The sequence below is a fragment of the Festucalex cinctus genome, chromosome 14 (assembly GCF_051991245.1).
Source record: "Festucalex cinctus isolate MCC-2025b chromosome 14, RoL_Fcin_1.0, whole genome shotgun sequence".
Lineage (NCBI taxonomy): Eukaryota > Metazoa > Chordata > Actinopteri > Syngnathiformes > Syngnathidae > Festucalex > Festucalex cinctus.
In genome coordinates, this window is record NC_135424.1 from 705,410 (window position 1) to 724,198 (window position 18,789).

The 18,789-nt window shown below is 38.2% G+C and overlaps 1 protein-coding gene across 3 annotated transcripts in view; it reads right to left on the reverse strand.

The window, feature by feature from the left end:
• Positions 1 to 10,782: 10,782 nt before the first annotated feature.
• The window catches only part of gfra1a (gdnf family receptor alpha 1a), a 52,945-nt gene continuing 44,938 nt past the window's right edge, over positions 10,783 to 18,789 (reverse strand). For all 3 annotated transcript variants that reach the window (XM_077494564.1, XM_077494566.1, XM_077494565.1), the window contains 3 exons: positions 15,640 to 15,824; positions 13,398 to 13,445; positions 10,783 to 12,498 (listed from right to left, as the gene is read on the reverse strand). In XM_077494564.1, the coding sequence (XP_077350690.1) occupies positions 12,352 to 12,498; positions 13,398 to 13,445; positions 15,640 to 15,824 (380 nt within the window). In that variant the 3' untranslated portion in view covers positions 10,783 to 12,351. The remainder of the gene's footprint in view (positions 12,499 to 13,397; positions 13,446 to 15,639; positions 15,825 to 18,789) is intronic.

Sequence of the window (18,789 nt, forward strand, 5' to 3'; positions counted from 1 at the left end):
ATCATTTATTCCATCACAACCCCCATAAAATGTTCTTATTTTTTTATTTCAATCAATCAATCAATCAATCACATTTTATTTATATGAGCACCTTTTGTACATTAAAATGCAACTCAAGGTGCTAAACAATTAAAGCCTCCATAATACGCTAAAAAGAAAACACCCATCCCCCAACAAACACACAAGCATTAAAAAAAAAAAAACAACATGGTGGGGCACAGAGAAACCACGTGAGGAAACACTGGAGCACAAAACTCAGCAGAGCAAAATGAAAACAAAAGCTAAATGAAGTTAAAAGCTGAAAGAAAACAGAATAAAAGGCAAAAACTAAGATAATGGACAATCTGATCAAAGGAAATTTGAAGTAAGAAAATTAAAGCGGTTAAAAAGATCAAGATTGTCTATTTGTATTTTTTTTGTCATGTGTTGAATTGAATGGACACGACTTAATTTATTATCTTCTGTTCATATGCATTATTAAACACATGTTAAACAGTTAGCAATCAAAATTAGCATTAGCGCTCGCAATTACAATTTAAGGTAAATAAAGTCAAACCACTATTCAGTATATACATACAAGATGATATCGATATTACGCAAACATGGTTCTTTGTGGCAAACATTTTCAACTGACCTATTTTTTAATTCGATTTAACTTATTTAATGCCAGAAAATGGTCACGCAGCGACGGAATTTGCTTCCATTTTTCATTTCCATCTTGGAGTGATGAATGTTGTGATGACGCGGCGTTCTCCACGTGATGATGATGATGATGATGATGATGATGATGACGACGCTCGTGACAAATGCGCCCTCGATCTCCTTTGCAAACATTCCCAATGATTAATTCGGACGCGAGCGCCGTCGATAGTCGCGTCTCAGCACTTTTTTTACAACTTTTACAGTCGCCCGTCGTTTGTTTACGTGGCGTCCTTGACGAGACGACGAGGTCGAGGAGGCGTAAATCAAACGTACAACCGCTAACTTTGCATTCTCACGTTGGGAAAAACGGATTCGTTGCCCGCTGTGGGGATGTTGCGTGTTGAATTGACCTGCTTTGACATTTTCAAGTCACGTTTTCCTGCTAGCAGTGTTTTGTTTCCATTTGATATGTTGACCCAAAGTTCTGAGAGAGGGTCAGAAATGTCTTTGTGATGAATGCGATATTTAACGTGTTTTTATTTTTTTTGAAGCCGCTGATGCGGGAGCGTCAGCAGATCGCCAGTCGTCGTCCTTCCGCGTCGGAATCGTTGTCGCCGGTTTCGGACGGGCGCTGCGGCCGCCAGGCTTGGCTGCAGGTGACTGAATTTGACGATTTCCTCGAGCCGATTTCCATCAATGTTTTCCTCTCTGAGAATCGCAAACTCATTTCAGAAAAAAATAATAATTAAAAAATGAAAATGAAAGCATGCAAGGGCCAATTTGAAATTCTTCAAGATCAATTTGTGAAAACACACTAAAAGCAAATCCATCAAGCAAACTCGAACTAAGTGCAATTTGTGTAGAAATTGCGTGGGAATGCTGAAAGCTGAATGCTAAGAATTGAATTGAATTGAATTCTGAAGTCAATTGAGAGATGAATGATGAAAATGATCATCTCCCGGTTACTGGACAATGCGCTTGACCAAATGTGCCAAATGTGTTATATATATATATGGAAGTGGGCGTGGAAAGTGATACGTAGAAAAAGTTGAATGTCCGTCCCATTGAAAATGAATGGGGAAAAGTTGATATTAAACGTTAAAATTTAGAAAATAATATAAGTAATGTGGAATCAGACGATAAACGTTTTTTCAGCAAGTTGAAGTTTGAACAGTGCTAATCGGAAGTATAATTTGAGAGTTTTTACAAGGCAAAAAACATGTGGGAATCATAATATTTTGTCTTGATATTTAATACTGCCTAGTACTAATAAATACCAAGTGCTACCAGTTTGATACCCAATTCATGAGTAACAATTTTTCTGAAATTATTTGGGAGTTCATCATCTCCTAATTGTAATTTTTGTCCACTAGGTTTTCTCCATCAAAACGATTAGATTGTCATGCACTACAATGCAGACTTTTGACTTCATTTTTCAGTTATTTATTTGATTTATTTATTTATTTTAATTTTGCCATCACCAACTATACACCATTGCAAGTGTGATTTCAAAATCATAAAAAAGATTTCCGTGGATCTTTTTTTGCGCCATGTTGGTGACACCTGCTGTCGTTATGTTGCAAAAATGAAAATATGGGGAAAAAAAATGTTGAGCAAATTATGAAAAAATCAATTCGATTTTTAGATTCAGTGACATCAAAATACCCCCAAAATATTGAAACATTGTCAGCAAGAAATGTGTTAACCGATATTATCCCTCCATCTCGCAGCTCAAATTGCGCAATGCGAGCTCGAAGGAATTTTGTCGTCACTTTCAGTCAACAGCAGGGGGCGGTGGTGAATAAAAATGTCAGCCCTGAGATGGATGAATATGGCCGATTCCTTTTAACTTGACTGTCATTCCGCCAACACAATCTCAACAATGCAAACGTAACGACGTGTTTGTTCGTCACGAGTTGCGATCGCAACCGACGTGACCGCATGAGACCGAAACGATGATTTTCCCGCAAGGCAGCAGAAGACGATCTGTTCCCTTCACAGATGGGACGTCGCAACATAAAAAAAAAAAAAAGTTGATATAAAGGAGTGCAAACACGCCGTCAAACGATACGACAACGGGCGGCGCCTCGACGGCGGCGCGGCGCCTAATGGCCGCGCGGAAACGACTTAAGCGCGGCATAAAAAAAGACGGAGCGGCGCGTAAACGTGCTTTAGTGCGCAATTATCACGCCCTCGCACGCCAGCAGATGTCGGCTCGTTAGGCACGCCGGCAAGATGGACGCTCACCTTCGGCGGGGAAACTCACAAAAAGACGATTATAAACGTGGCAACAATCACAATTTCATGTACAAAAAAAAAGTACAAAGGCTGGAATTTTTTTATATTTATATATTTTTATTTTTTATTTTTTGGTCCTGGAACTTTTCTGACAAAACTCATCTTCCTCATGTGGTTGCTTGCCAGTATCATTCTTCCTTTTCCGATATGTCGCTGGCAAGGATTGACTGGCAAAAAAAAAAATAAAAAATCGAGGGATGTTGGCTCATTTTGTTGTCGATTTTCAAAATGGATTCATGGGCTGGTCCCTCTAAATTGGAGGTCAATCTATTGGGGGTAAAATGGAGGAAATTAATAACTTAATTCTTTTCCTGCCAAGAACGGTAATTCACGTTAACGGAAATCCCAACGACTTCTGCCAATAACGTTAATTGACGTTAACTGTGTTTTTTTTTTTGTTTTTTTTTTCCCCCATTAGGCACCACAACGTCTTGGGCAGCTCGATGATCTTTTTTTTCTTTTTTTTTTTTGGCGGATCTTAGGAAGTATGTTTGTCAAATTCACAGAGTGTCACTAAAGCAAAAATATTGTATATAAATATGCAGAAAATGTATCATTTCACAAAAATCTTTTTTTTCCCCATTCTAGCTTGCTATATTTTCAAATGGTGATTACTTAACTCATTCAAACCCAAAGACGTATAAATACGTTTTTTAATACTTTGTCCTTCCCTACCAAAAACATATTTATACGTTTTTTAAAAATGTATTTTCTATGCTAGAGCACACAGAAGGCTTTGATGCAGTTTCTGACCTGAAGAGGTGGCTTAAAGCAATGGTAGTTATGACTAAAAAAGGCCAGCAGATGACAGCAGAGTATAAGAGGTCTTTTTTGGTTTGTGAAAAATGATGAAACTTTGCTATATTCTAATGCTAGTTGTAAATACTTTTTTAAAATGATAAAATAAGACACTTTCTAATCTTTCTTTGGTAGGTTCCATGTTTGTATAGCAATATTTTACAAAATCAGTCAAAATCCAGTTGGCGTGTAAACGGCGCCATAAAAACGCCCTCCATCACGTCTTGGTGTTTAAGCGGCGAGGCCGCGGCGCCGTTCCGCGACTCGGGCCCAGCCGTCGCAATAAATCCTTCCCCGGCGCCCGCGCGAGCGTCCGCAAACAGCGACCGGAGACGTTCGCACCTTTGCGGCTGATTAACGGCGCGCTGCCATTTTCATAAAGGCGACTTCAAGTAAAACGATGCATCAATTTGCGATGCGCTTTTTTTTTTTTTTTTTTTTTTTAATGTGGCGTATTTACTCTGCCGTTGCGGGGGTTTAATGTAGATCGGCGCGGGGGGGGGATGAACCATATTTATGAGGCGTGGGAGTCTTTGCGGCGAGGTGCACAAGCAAACACGCACACACATTGCAGGTGAGTCTCGACTCATTCGTCAGACAAACGAGAAGAAAAAAACGCGGCCATGTTGCTCTGTCAAAAAAAAAAGAAAAAAAAAAGAATATTGTCATGTCTTGGTTGCATGCGGTTGGGTTTTGTTTAGTTTGAGGTGTTTTTATGTTTTGTCTCATTATGGTTAACCACGCATGCATAATGACTGCATCAATCAACTAAAAGACGTTTGCGATTGGCAACCATATTTGTTCACATTTATGTCAATTAACAAGATGGAAAAAAACTCAAAAGATTTTGCATCATACATTTAGAACGATATAATGTGCAATTCATTTACGATTAACGATTATCTCATTTACTCCCAAAAACGTATAAATACGTTTTATTTTCAATGCTTTAAGTCTCCCAAAGACGTATACGTTTTTTTTTGTTTTTTTTAATGCTAAGGCTTTGATGCAGCCTCTCAACTGCAAAGAATGGTTGAAAAAAAATGGTAGTTATTACACAAACGCCCAGCAGGTGGCAGTAGAGTATAAGAGATCAACCAGGGCCATGTTGCAACAAGCTCTTTTTGTCACTATTTTCACCAGGAATGTGAATGATGATGAAACTTAGCTATATCTGAATGTGAATTGCTGCAAAACGGAAAGAGAGAGAATTAAGACTTTTTATACTTGAATTTTTCTTTTTGGTAGTTTCCATGTTTTGATAGCAATCGAACACAATATTGCGTGGGTGGGGATGCACGATAATATCGGTGGCCGATAATTATCGGCGATTATCGACCAATTTGATTTCCTACAGATAAACCAGATAACGAAATTTGCCAAAAATGATCGACCAATTTGACATCATGCAGATAAATCGGATAGTAAAGAAATTTACTGAAAATTATCAACAATTTATCGCCCTATTTGATTTCATACAGATAATAGAGAAATCTGCTGATGATTAATTATCAACCAATTTAATTTCAATTGTATTCAAATGAATTTTGCAAACATTAATCGTCTTACTTATCGGTTATCGACATCGGCACTTTCTAAAAGATTTCTTTATCGGTATCGGTTGAAAATATCAATATTGTGCATCCCAATCGGCGGGCGTTGCGAAATCGGACTTTGTGGCAAACTTTTGTAATCACTGCCACAGTGTGAAAAGAACATTATTATGGAGCGCACCAAAAATATGGGTTATGATGTGGTGCAGGTGCGGCATGTGGAGCAATTAGACTGGAGAATGTGACGTGTGTGCGTGCGCGCGTGCGTGCGTGCGTGCGCGCGTGTGTGCGTGTGTGCGTGCGTGCGGGCGTGCGCGCGTGCGTGCGTGCGCGAGTCCGCTCATCTTTTTGCGCTCGTTAGGACGATTTCACTTCACCTTTTCGTGGTCCTTGCGAGCGGATCGATGATAATCTTCCTCATCATGTTTGATCCTCATCCATCAATATTGAACCGACGGCAGGAAAAAATAAAAATAAATGGCCGCCTCGCCATCCGTCACCTGGCGTGTGTGCGTGTTTACGTGAGCGGGTCAACACGTTCGTCGAGTTCAAAAAAGAAAAATCAATTGAGACCAAACAGTTCTTCTTCCATTTTGTGTTTGTTGCAAATCATTTGCATATTTTTGTTATTTTCCTTAATGAATAAACTTCTATAATAATAAATGTATTTGTTGATTTTGTAGCTGCACAATTTGTGGGCATGACCAAGAATAGCCCAAAAAATAAAAACGTGGATAATTGGCACATTAAAAAAATAAAAATAAATAAAAAATGTTTTACTGAAATATGTTGAAAAATGAAAAACATTTTTTTTTAAATGTTCCTCATTATATGTTCGTTTGTTTTTTCGTCATATAATATTATTTATTGTTATGATTTTTGCTTGGTTTTTCACATAGTGATCAGTATCAGTTACTGGATCTGTTATTGATTAATTACTGTACGTGTTTATTTTCATTGAATTGTTGATTTTTTTTCATTTTATTTTCTTGGTTACTCTTCTGTACTGATCACGATTATTATTGACTTTCACATTATCGATTCATTTTGTGTTTACTTTTCTTGACTTGATATTTAATTGTTTATTTATTTGCTATTCTTTCATTTTGTATATCGTGAAAAACCGTCAATTGAAAGGAAAAGATGCTGTAATCTTTCCGTTTATCGATACGCCGTGTTGCATATTTGTTTTTGAGCCATCGTTTTATCGTTTTTATCATATCGAAGAAGATGAGTTTTGAATTTTGCGATGATCTGCGGCGGCGTCTCCTCGATTGCGCGGATCAAATAAAAGTGGCACTTTGCGACGTGACGCCATCGGAGCCTTGAAGGGATTTTTTTTTTTTTTTTTTTTTTTTTTTTAGCCAGAATAGAAAAACAACAACCTGAAATGATGTGGCCACGCCCCCTTCACAAAATGAATCTTGATGCTCAAGTGACACATTTTTATTTGGGACTCGCACGCCCCCCCAAACCCCCCGGTGGAGATTGTGGATGTGTGCAGATCCAGACAGAGAGGATCGTAAATTGAAGGTTTTTGGACGTTTGAGAAGATTGGACGCCACCATTTTGTGCACGGCAGGAGGACAACTCAGATGAAAAGGGGGGCGGGGTCTTGTTTTGGACACTGTGGGGTTCTCGCAGCTTGCCGAATGATCTCAAACATCTTGCTGAGTCATTCCAACCAACAAATCCGAGTTCAAATTGAAAATGAGACTTTTTCATCTTGGGTTTGAACTGTTGTTGTCAGCACATCCAAACATCTTTGATATGAAGGTCACGACAAGGTCATGATCACGATAATGTGGGGAGGCGATGTCACGATAAGGACAATATCGGGATATCGTGATAATAATCCACAAGATCGTCATCGTCATGTTCACGATATTTAAAAGGAACACGTCTGTTCAAAAAAAAAGTCAAGTTAATTTCCATCTATGCAGTTCTAGCACCCTCTGGTGGCTATTTTATTAGTGCAATTTAATTTTCATGAGGGCTGTTTTGGCCTTCTATGTTTCAAATCGATGCTAATTGTCAGATGAAAGTGAATCGAATTTGCTTGTGAAACGATCAATGTGTGCTTGCACAATTTTGTGCTTTTTTTTTTTTTTTTTTTTACATATTGTGATCTTTTTTAAATATCACCAACAATCGCACAATATCGTGATAATTATCGTATCGTGACCTTCATATCGTGATAATATCGTGTTGTAATGTTTGGATATTGTTGCAACCCTCGTGGCGCTCATGATAAAAAAAACAATCAATCAATCAATCAATCAAATTACCACGAGTATACCCCCAAAAAAGGCACAGGAAGTCGGCCATTTTGTTTTGTTTGTTCATATATGGAAAAGTGTGTCATGTATTGAGGTGGTTAATTATCATTTTTGTCTTTTTCTTTTTTTTGCTTGTGACCTTTGCGGCGCAAAGGAGCAGAAAAGGTCGAAGGTGATCGATAGCCGGGAAACATTAGCCGCTAGCGTCCGATGTCGTAACGTGATCGGTAACATCGAGTCCCGCCGGCGCCCGTAAGGACCTCGGCTCGACTAATTAATGCGTGTGCGCGTGCGTGTGCGCCGTCGCCGTGGATACGTGTCGGGGCAATCCAGACGGATTCAAATTTCAAATGATGCTTTCAAACACCAGTTTTTTGTTTGTTTTTTAACCTCAATTAACATTTCTGGAGCATGAAGTTGGTGGAGCAAAAAAAATGAAATTGGCTCGACGTGTCAATCAGCAGGAGACGATCACACGGACCGATTGGGGCCGATCGATGGCTGGCCCCGCCTCACCTAATGCTGTGAGATCATGTGACACCCGATAGCCCCAAAAGGAGATTTGTGCACATTCAGGGGCTAAAAAAAAAATAAAAAAATGGCTTGTTAGCAGACAGGAAGCGTCTCCTGCTTTTTGTTAGAAAAAAAGAAAAAACGTGTTCAACCACCAGAGAGCGGGAAAGTGGAGATAAAAGCGGAGGCTCCTCCCCCCCGTCCGTCTGTCCGTCTTACCTCCCCCAGGGAGACTCAGCGGAGGGTCAGGCGGCCATCTTGCATTGATGTCGGCTCGCCGCCAGATGAAAACAAAACTTTTGACTTCATCACATCACTCGCGTTGGACACAATCGAGCATCGGGAGGCGTCCAAAATATCCATTTACAATACAGATTGATTTTCATAGCTCAATATCGAATTCAAGCCATATTTGTGAAGCTGTTTATTGATTGATAAACAATGAATCAATGCTTTTAATACAGCTTCCCCCCCCCAAAAAAAGAAACAAGGTAAGAATCGTCGCTTCAGCAGTTTTATGATTTGATGACTTTAAAAAAACTCTCAAGGTGATAGAATTTGATGTCTTCCTGTGGCGAGTAAGCACGCGGTCGGTCCTGCCCGTTGATGGAGTTTGCTTTATAGATTCCAAAAAAAACAACAACAAAAACGGCTGACCAAGTCGATGGGACTTTTTGTTGTTGTTTGTTTGAAGATGTTTTAATGGCCATTAGCACGGCGGAGGCAAGACGAGCGTTTTTCATCTGTAAGTGGACGACTGGCAGCGACGCCGATTCGCAAGTCAGCAAGAAAAAACAAGCGTGCGCATCACACCCCCACCAGCATCTCTCCTTAATGACCCCTTTCATGACCCCGCCCCCACTCGTGTGATGTCGGAAGTTCGATATGCGTGTGAGCTGCTCCCGGCTCGGAAATAAGTCAAGTAACGTGACAAAAATAATGTCCAAATAAAAAAAAAAACATTTTACAAAATAGGTTCACAATCAAAGGTACATTTTTTGCCATTTGAATTTTTATTTTATTGTTATTTTAAAAAATGAAAACAATTTCACATTTCATTATTTTTTAATTAAAAACATTTTAAAAAAGAAAAAAAATATTTTTTTTTCACATTATAAATATTAATTTATTTATATTAATTAATATAAATATATTAATTCATTTAATTGTAAAGCATTAAATGATTTTTGTTCATAATTAAGTTATATTTATTAAATTATTTGTTTTATAGAAAAAGTGTTCATTCTTTGTGGGAAAAAAACTAAACATTTATTTAAGACCAAAAATTCTTCTCTTTTGAAAAATGAATTATAGCATAAATGAGCACACCCCGACAGGTTTGTAAGAACATTTTCTGTGATATTATATGACGAAATACTCCCAAAAATGTGGGCCAGTGATTGCAAACAAGAGTTGTAAATTAGTGTAAAAAAAAAAAAATAGTGTATATATATATATATATATCTATATATATATATATATATATATATATATATATATATATATATATATATATATATATATATATATATATATATATATATATATATATATATATATATATATATATATATATATAATATGGTATTTTATTTTGTATTGCTGTTGAATTGTTGTTGTGATGAGTACGGAAGGCAGGATGCTTTCGTCTTTGAAAAGTTTTCTTTGGGGAATCCCCGAAGAGTTTTTTGGAGCTTTATTGGCAGAATTTCTCATTTCGGGCTGTCAAAAGTGTGTCGTGCGTTGTCGTCCCCAAACGGTGGCACAATTCCAACGAGACGTTTTGGTATTCGCCATCAATTCGTCACCCGGACGCCAATTCGCCTCGGGGGTCTCGTGACCGGACCCCGGAGAAGAAAGCCACACCCCCACCGTTCAGCCGCCTTCCTCACGTATATGATGACTTTTTTTTTGTTTGTTTTTGTTTGGGTTTTTTTACAGCGCCCTCTCAGCAAGAAGGTGAGTTTTACAACGCTAACCGATAAAACTCATCCATTTGTATTTTTATTTTTTTTTTTGTCCAACATTGTTACATTTTCACACAAGAAATTGTATTTAGAATTGTAAAAACTCAAAAATGCTTTTCTTTCATTTAAGTATTCATTCTTCCAAAAATTGAGCCGTTTGAGTTTGCAAATTTTTTTTGTTTAAAAAAAATAATATATATATATATATTAGTGCTTCCATTTTTTTAAAAAAAAGCATAGTTTTATCTAATAAGTCATATTTTATTCAGCAAAGAGCTTTTCATTTTGTGAGGGTAAAAAAATTGGAAAAATTTGTTTCGACAAGAAGAAAATATTATTTATTAAAAAATAAAATATTCTTTTTTTTCAACTGCAAAATTGCATTTTTTTGTGAAAATGCCATGTTTTTTTTTAAATGGATATTTAATGTGAATAAGTTTTCCCTTTACACAGAAAAAAAAGTCTTACGTTTTTAAAATAGATTTTTTTTTACGATAAACAGCTCCGTAAAATGTGAGGTGTGTTGTGTTGGTAATTTTAAAAAATTTTGCTCTCTCTTGTTTTCATTTCCAGATGTTAATTATCAAAAAAAAAAAAAAACATCCAAAACAGTATTTTTTATTTTGAAGAATTTTTGTCCTCCCATTTTTACCCAAGCTGCTAACTGCATATGCTAATAACGTGACTAAAGGGCGACCATTTTGTTGGCAAAAGAAGCACAAGTGATGCAAGTTTGGTGACTGAACATTTTTAATGTTTGTTTGTTTGGTTTATTAATTGTACAACAGATTTGACGTTTTCCACAAGCGAGACGATGGCGGGAAGCTGAAGAAGAAGAAGAAGAAGAAGAAGAAGAGTCGCCATCTGTTCTCTTGTGAGTCGAAAACGCGGGTGACGCCATCTTGAAACCTTCAACCGCCAGGCGTCTCGTCATGAATATAATAATAATATCGCTATTATTCAAAACTAGCTTAAGCCTTCCTTCATTTCAACGCGTCAAAGAAGAGCAAAATGTAGAAAAATAATTCCAATTTTTCTCCAAAAAAGGAAAGTAAACATCGTCATATTTAATTAAGCAACATCGTAAACAAAATTTGCGTATATTAAAGTACAACAGGAGTTCACGCGGATATTCTCTCTTTTCTGGTTGTGTTTACAAACGCGAATGGAGTTTTTATATCGCATACAGAGCAGGAGAAAATGGACGTGACGTATATGTAAAAAAAACGAGAATCTTCCAAGTCAAAATAGTTGACCAAACAATATGAAATCAAAGTTTTGTGAGTCCCCAAAACCCTCCCAACTCCATTTACAATCGGCTGATTTACACGTTAGCGTTAGCATTAGCCAACACGTCTCCGTTTCGAAATCATTTGGACTTCTCAGCATGTTGAGGTGTACAGATGATAGCGAGATGCTAACGCTTGCGTGGCTAGCCCGCTTGTTTACCTGCGTGTCATCGGTGAGTGCTAAATAAGAAAAACAAAAACAAAGCTATAAAATGAATTGGTATGATTCCCACAATTTTTACAATAATTACCGTCTCACTTTCTCGCTCTTAGTTTAGCTAAGCTTAGCTTAGTTTAGCTTAGCTTAGCTAGCTTAGCGGCATGTCCGCTTGCAGTTTAACTGCCCAAGGGACCAGAAACATTCAGTGGGCGGATTGCGTTCAAGGCTAACACCATTAGCAAAGATGATGATGAATATTATTATTAAACATAAACATCCCCGACATTCCAGCAACGACAAATTTTGTTTCACGTTCTTCATTTGCTATTAGAGGTGCACCAAATATGGCCGTTTCAGATTCTTGGTGTCTTTTCAACAAATTGCTTCATGAGACTTTTTGTGGATTTATCAAAAGATACGTAAAATGGCAACTTCAACACAAAAACGGCAGAATTGCTTTGGGTTTATTTATTTTTTTGAGACTTTTGTGTGCTTTCTGCGGCGTTTCGATACGGACTACGCTAACCTTCTCCATGTGTTCAATCGTTCACAAACTTAAAAAAAAAAAAAAAAAAAAAAAAAAAAAAGTTGTGCGCTAGCTCATTAGCGTCAATGCGCTAACTGATTCGACTTTTCTGTTTTTCATATATTTGCGTCTACACGTTAGAAGCTTTCTTGACCGACGCAAAGAAAAACGTACGTCAAAAAAGTTAATCACAGCAAAAAAAAATAATAATAATAAAGATTTAAAAAAACTGAAGAATCAAACACGATCCGGAGGGATTTCGTACAGCGAGGAAGGAAAACAATTTCACGTGTTATTTATAAATTCATTTTGTCAGTCCGGCGAGGCTACAACAAGGACGCAAGATGGCGTCCGCAGTAGCACAGCCACAGCAGCGGGGGCAGCAGAGACGTCGGCCAGGAAGCTCGTCGGCGGCGGTCGGACGAGTTCCTCGCGATGGCGTTGGACGTGCTGGGACCGTCCATCTGAGGGTCCTGCAACAAAAACGCCAAAAAATCCGTTTCAACAAATGTTCACGTTAGTTCGGCCAAAATTTGTAACAATAAACAAAATCGCAACAATGCAAACGCAAACTATTTTGCAGATGAAAAGATGCAATTTAAGAAACGAAATCACATGGTACATATATAGACAAAATTTGAAAACCAAAAATAGAATGTAAAAATATTTTCTTTTTACAGGTGAAAAATTTATGACATTTCAAAAACAGAAATAAAAATGTTATAAAAATTTTAAAACTCAAATAAATTTACAAAATTAAACTGTTGTCGGTTGTTTTTTTCCCCCCCACATTAAAAATATATTTATTATTTTGTCTACTTTGTTTTGCAATAATTGGGTTTGTTGTTTGAGAATTTGCCTTTCACATTTTCCCTTTTTTTTTCTTTTTTAGTCATGTGGTTTCTACTTCCGTCCTAGCGTATGTTTATGAAGCATCACCGACCGCACGTAAGCAACATTAGCATGTCGGTCTCCCCGTCGGCACGCTAAACGGAGCCGACCGCGCTTAAATAAATTCATCCGCTTTGACGTCAAAAGGTTGTTTTTATTACGGCTAAATGCCAGCGCCGAACGCTCCGTGCGTGCGTGCGTGCGTGCGCTAGCGGAAGCTAATAAAGCTGCGAGCTAGCAGGCGGGTCATCTCTCGCTAGGCAAATGTCAGCCATCGCGCACGCTGACATTTGCCGTGAACTTTTGCCAGGACGTCCGCGGGGAAGTCAGCGAGGAAGTCCGCCGCTTCCGCGGGTGAGGCGATGCGCTCAAACTCGCACTTCCGGTAGGCTCCGTTTAGCGCAAGCTAACCGAGAAGATGCTAGGAGGCTAAGCTAACCTGGTATGTTGTGGTCAAATAATGGCCAAGACGACGACTTACCACGCAGAAGATGCCGTCAGCGCTCGAGTTGGACTTCAACTTCTGAGCCTGTTCAGGGGAAAAAAAAAAAAAAAAAAAAATCAGCAGTTTCAACACTTTTTTTTTTTTTTTTTTTTTTTTACATTTATCAACAAATGAAGCTTACAGAAACATTTACTGTGTGTCGTGACACTTCCTGTTTTGTTGAACACTTCTCTTTTCTTCTTGTTTTACATTACACTTCCTGTCTGACTTTATACTTCCTGTTTCTCAACAGGCTTTTATTTATTTATTGATGTATTTTTACACAAAACAATACACAAGCTCGCTGTGTGTCATTAAACTTCCTTTGTGTGGTTATACTTCACTTCCTGTCTGTCATGAGAGTTCTTGTTTTACTGTGTTTTATCCCACTTCCTGTTTTTACTACACTACAAGTTGTTGATTTACATTGCACATCCTGTGTGCTGTTACACTTCCTGTCTGGCATTAATGTTCTTGTTTTACTGCACATCACACTTCCTGTGTTCTGTCCCACTTCCTGTTTTCACTACACTTCCTGTTTATCACAGATGTTGATTTCCTGTGTGTTGTTACACTTCCTGTTTGGTAATGTTCTTGTTTTAATGTACGTTACACTCCTTGTGTGCTGTTCCACTTCCTGTTTGTCACTCGATTCCTGTTTTACAGCTTCCCGTTTACCTCTGATGTTGATTTGCGTTGCACTTCCTGTGTGTTGTTACACTTCCTGTTTTCACTACACTTCCTGTTTATCACAGATGTTGATTTACATTCCACTTCCTGTGTGTTGTTAGACTTCCTGTTTGTCACGACGCCCGTGTGGCAACATTTTTAATACATTTCTGAGGAGTTCTTTTGAATGATATCAGTTGCTAAGTGAATGAAAGAAATAATTTGTGAAGAAACGTTGCCAGAATGAAAAGTGCCGTTTGCTGCCGAGTAATCATCAGCATCTCGCCATCCGCGTTTGATTGCGTGACGGCGGGAAAGCTCTGCGGGCAACCGATGAGAAGAAATGACTTTTAGCAGCTCAGTGCTGCTGCTTTGAAGGTACGAAGAAATGCAAAGTAAGAAGCGTTTTGAAGAAAAGCGTGCGTGCGTGCGTGCGCTGACCCGTCCAATCTGGAAAATGTCAATTATAAAAACAACATTCCCGTACGTGGCTCATTTCCAATTCAAAAGAGATAAACAAAAAGGAGAGAAGGAAATGTCTTCCCTCGTCTCCGTCGAGTACCCGAACGTTGGCAAAAGTCACATTAGCATGCGGAGCGCGACGCTACGTTTGCCGTCGGATGTCGTCGGACGGCGTTTTGCTCCACTTCGGATTGCGCCGAGCTTGTTGGAAACGCGACAGGAAAAATGTTTTTACCTCGCAAGCAAAAACAAAGACAAAAACAATTCTTTACATGAAGGTAAAACAAACAAAACTCTCGCTGGGTTTGTTTGTTGGACGCACGACGTCAACTGTGGGAAGCTCGCAGCATGTGACCGCATAAAAAAGATTTGATGATCAAAATTGCGGTTTTCAATTCCATTTATTTCTTTTTTTTATCTTGGTTTATTGATTTTTTTTGCAGCTCCCATAATACAAAACGCATCAAATAAGACATTTGTAAACATCTTTCTTTTTGGTAGGTTCCACAATATTCTGTGGGCCTTGCAAAATCAGTCCAAATCCAGTCAAAATGGCTGCCAGTCAATGAGTTAATGACGCGATTACTGTACGTTTGATTAAAGTACAATTTAAAAGAGTGCAATTTTCCCACCAGATTAGTATTTGTTTGTGAACCAATTCAAAATGTATCTTGAGTTTTTTTTTTTTCCAAAAAGTGACAAATGATTTCAATTCTGGTGGAGAAAAAGGAGCAGAATTAGTTTGACGTTTTGGGTATGACGGGGAAAACAATAATAATAATATTTTGGTGACTTCTGACGAAGAAGATGTCAGGAAAGAAAAAAAAACCTGAGAAAAAGACAAAACGTTTTTTTTTAATGACGTCATTATTGATAATTAGCTTTTTCTGTACGTGTCATGTTGAAGGTGATATTTGAATTGTGCTTTTTGTTGCTAACGACGCGATCGCCTGACAGACTTCCTGCCCGCAGGCTGCGATTGCCGCTGGCCGCGTCTGCGTTTCATCAGCTGCGCTCGCTCGCTCGCTCAATTCCCGCTGGTGGGAACGCCACAACTCGCCAAGCTACACGCACGCGCCAACATATGCGCACGCACGCACGCACGAACCTGCAAACTCCCGCAGAAGTGATAAATGGCCGAGTCGCTGTCGATGTGGTTGTCCAGGTTGTTGTTGCGGCCGCGTGGCTGCGGCGACGTGGCGGCGGCGGCGGCGGCGGTGGTGTGGGCGGGAGCAAGGGGCTGCCACGCCCCCATGATGTCCGTCCCGTTGCCGAAGGCCTGGATGGCGTTGCCTGCGCGTGCGACAAACGGATTCGAGTTAACATGACCCACAAAGTTATTTTGAGCTCACCAAAACAAACGAGAAAAACAAAACAAACTCAAATTCCCAAAAATATTTTGTTCACAAAATAAAATAAAAATTAAAAACTTTTAAAAAAAAAATTGAAACTTCATTTTATTTTTATTATTTAGTTTGTATTATTTATATTATTTATTATTATTATTTTTTTATTTATTTTAAGTTTACAAAACAAATTAAAACTAACTATAATCATACCAAAAATGTCCTTTGTTTTAGTCTTTGGTAATTAATTTCATGCTTGAGCCTTTGGGGATTTTAAATGTGATTTTTAGTCGATTTATTTTGATATGAACTGGAATAAGGACGTTTGAAAGTGTGTCACACAGAAGTGATGTCATCGAGCAGCAGCCAATAGAAAAAGCACCAAAATCTGACGTCACTCCCATGGTGCTTTTTTTAAATATTGCTAAATAAATATTTTTAAAAAAAATAAACTAAAATGAGGCATTTATTAAATAACTAAAACTAATAATAAAAACTAACAGAACCACCCTGAAAATTAAATTATATTAATTAAATTTAATTAATTAAAACTAACTAAATAAAAAAAAAAAAAACTCAAAATGAAATCAAAACTAATGAAAAAATATCAATTAAAAAACGATAATAACCCTGAAGGCCACGCCCACATGCTGCAGCCTGTCTGACGTCCAGGATGAGTTCTGATAAATTCATTTTGCTAACATGAATATTTGAATTATTTGCAGTTGTCATCAAAAATGCAACAATGGATTCTTGAAAAAAAAAATTTTGATGCCGAAATGTCTTCATCGTTATGTTTTGTGATTTCCAAAAAATGCTAATTCCATTTTTGGATATACTGTAAGATTTTTCTCCTCTTGCTTCAGATGGTTTTATTGTCATTATTATTATTATTATTATTATTATTATTATTATTATTATTTCTTCATTATATTATTATTAATACTATTATAATTATTTTCTTTATTTTATTATATTTTATAGTATTTGATTGGCTTTGTCTTAAGAGGTTTTTTTTGTGTTTTTTTTTTTTGCACCAACCCAAATCACAACTTGAAAAAAATGGCAAAATGTTGGCAAGTAAAAAAACGAAACGAAAACAAAACCTTTTCCCCATATCAGCACTCTCCCATATGATTCTAAAAGATATGTTTCCATAAATGAACAGCGTGAATCCAAGCGTGTCGTTTGAAAGCAACGTCAATCGGGAGCTCGTTTGTGCCGTCCCGGTTCGGAAATAAAAGTTGATGGCGTGCGGGCTGAGGGCTTCAATTAAATCGGAGAGAGCGAACGAGCGAGCGAGCGAGCGAACGAGCGAGCGAGCGAGCGAACGAGCGAGCGAGCGAGCGAACGAGCGAGCGAGCGAGCGAACGAGCGAGCGAGCGAGCGAGCGGCTTCCGTTAGCGGTTCATGTCAACACTCTCACATATGAAAAGTTGACAGATAATTCAGAATGACTGCGTTTTAGGAGAAACTTTTTTCAGTCTACTAAGTACGCAAATCAACTCGAATTCTCATTCAGTACGATTCAGAATCGATTTTAAATGTCCCCCAAATCGATTTTATTTCAATTATTTTGTACTGTCTTGCCCTTGTGTGCTGGGAACGCTGTTCATGTTATACCCGATTTGGCCACTTGGGGACAGTGTGGTTCCGCACGTTCTGATACACAGTCAAGTTGTCGCGACATTAGAGAGTAGAAGAAAAAAACAAGTCATGATGATCATGTTTTTTTTGCACCATAGGAAGAGCATATGTTGCTGAGTAATGTTAAGATGTTTCGCTGTAAACATTCCTGAAGCGTTTTTTTTTTTTTTTTTGTATGACTAGCCGTTCAAAAGTGCCACGAGTCGCGTGCTAATTAGCATTAGCGAGGCCTCCTCAAACTTCTCCCATCTGACTGGAGTGAGCAAAGCGGTGGCTAACGCTAACGCTAATGCTAATGCTAATGCTAACACGGCCGGACACATGGCTAAGTCTCGAAATCCTGAAACTGCAAAAAAACAAAACCAAACAAAACTCATCAGTAGAGACGCAAGAAATCCTGGTTTGAATGTGTAGTTGTGTTGACTTGCTTGTCAAACTCGATCGTGGGAACTCAAGCGAGCCGAGACGGACGCGCCGCGTTCGTTCCGCTTCCCACCTTCAACTGACGTCACCGAGAGACTCTCCCCAAAAATCTTGGCGAGTCCCTCACGTCAACATGACAAATCGGAATGCTCGACTTCCTCGGGGATCGATAAAAGAATTCCGCCAAGGTCAAGTATGGACCATTGATTTATTGATCCACTCGCATACTTTCAAAGTCGCACGAAACTTCAGTGATTGAACGGCAGAAGAAAATGATGTCATCTGGGTGTTTTACCTTTTTTTTTTTTTTTTTGCAAGAGCTTCACCAAAGAAATTGAAGTGAGTGGATTAGGATTTCAATTGTTAAGTAAACGAGCAAGTAAATGTAGCCCAGTGGTAGGACGAGGGATATAACGATAACGGCAATATCGCGATATTAAAACTGCCACAATATATCGTCGGCGTCATGTCATGATATATAAAGCAGCACATCGGTTTAAAAAGTCAAGTTTCCATTTGTGCAGTTCTAGCACCTTCTGGTGGCTATTTTTTTATTTTTTTAGTGCAGTTCAATTTTTACAAAGCATGTTTTGGCCCTTCGATATGTTCAAAATCCACGCTAATGGTCAAATGAAGGCGCACGTAATATGAGTAACCGAGTCTAATATGTGGACGTGCATTAGCAAGTAAGTGCCTCAATATGAAGTGTTATTAGGAATTGGAGCTTGTTTATATGCATTATGTACAAAAGCACAATATTGTTTTTTTTTTTTTTTGTTTTTTTACAATATTGTGTCCTTTTTTTGTATCATATCCCCACAATATCGTGATAATTATCGTAT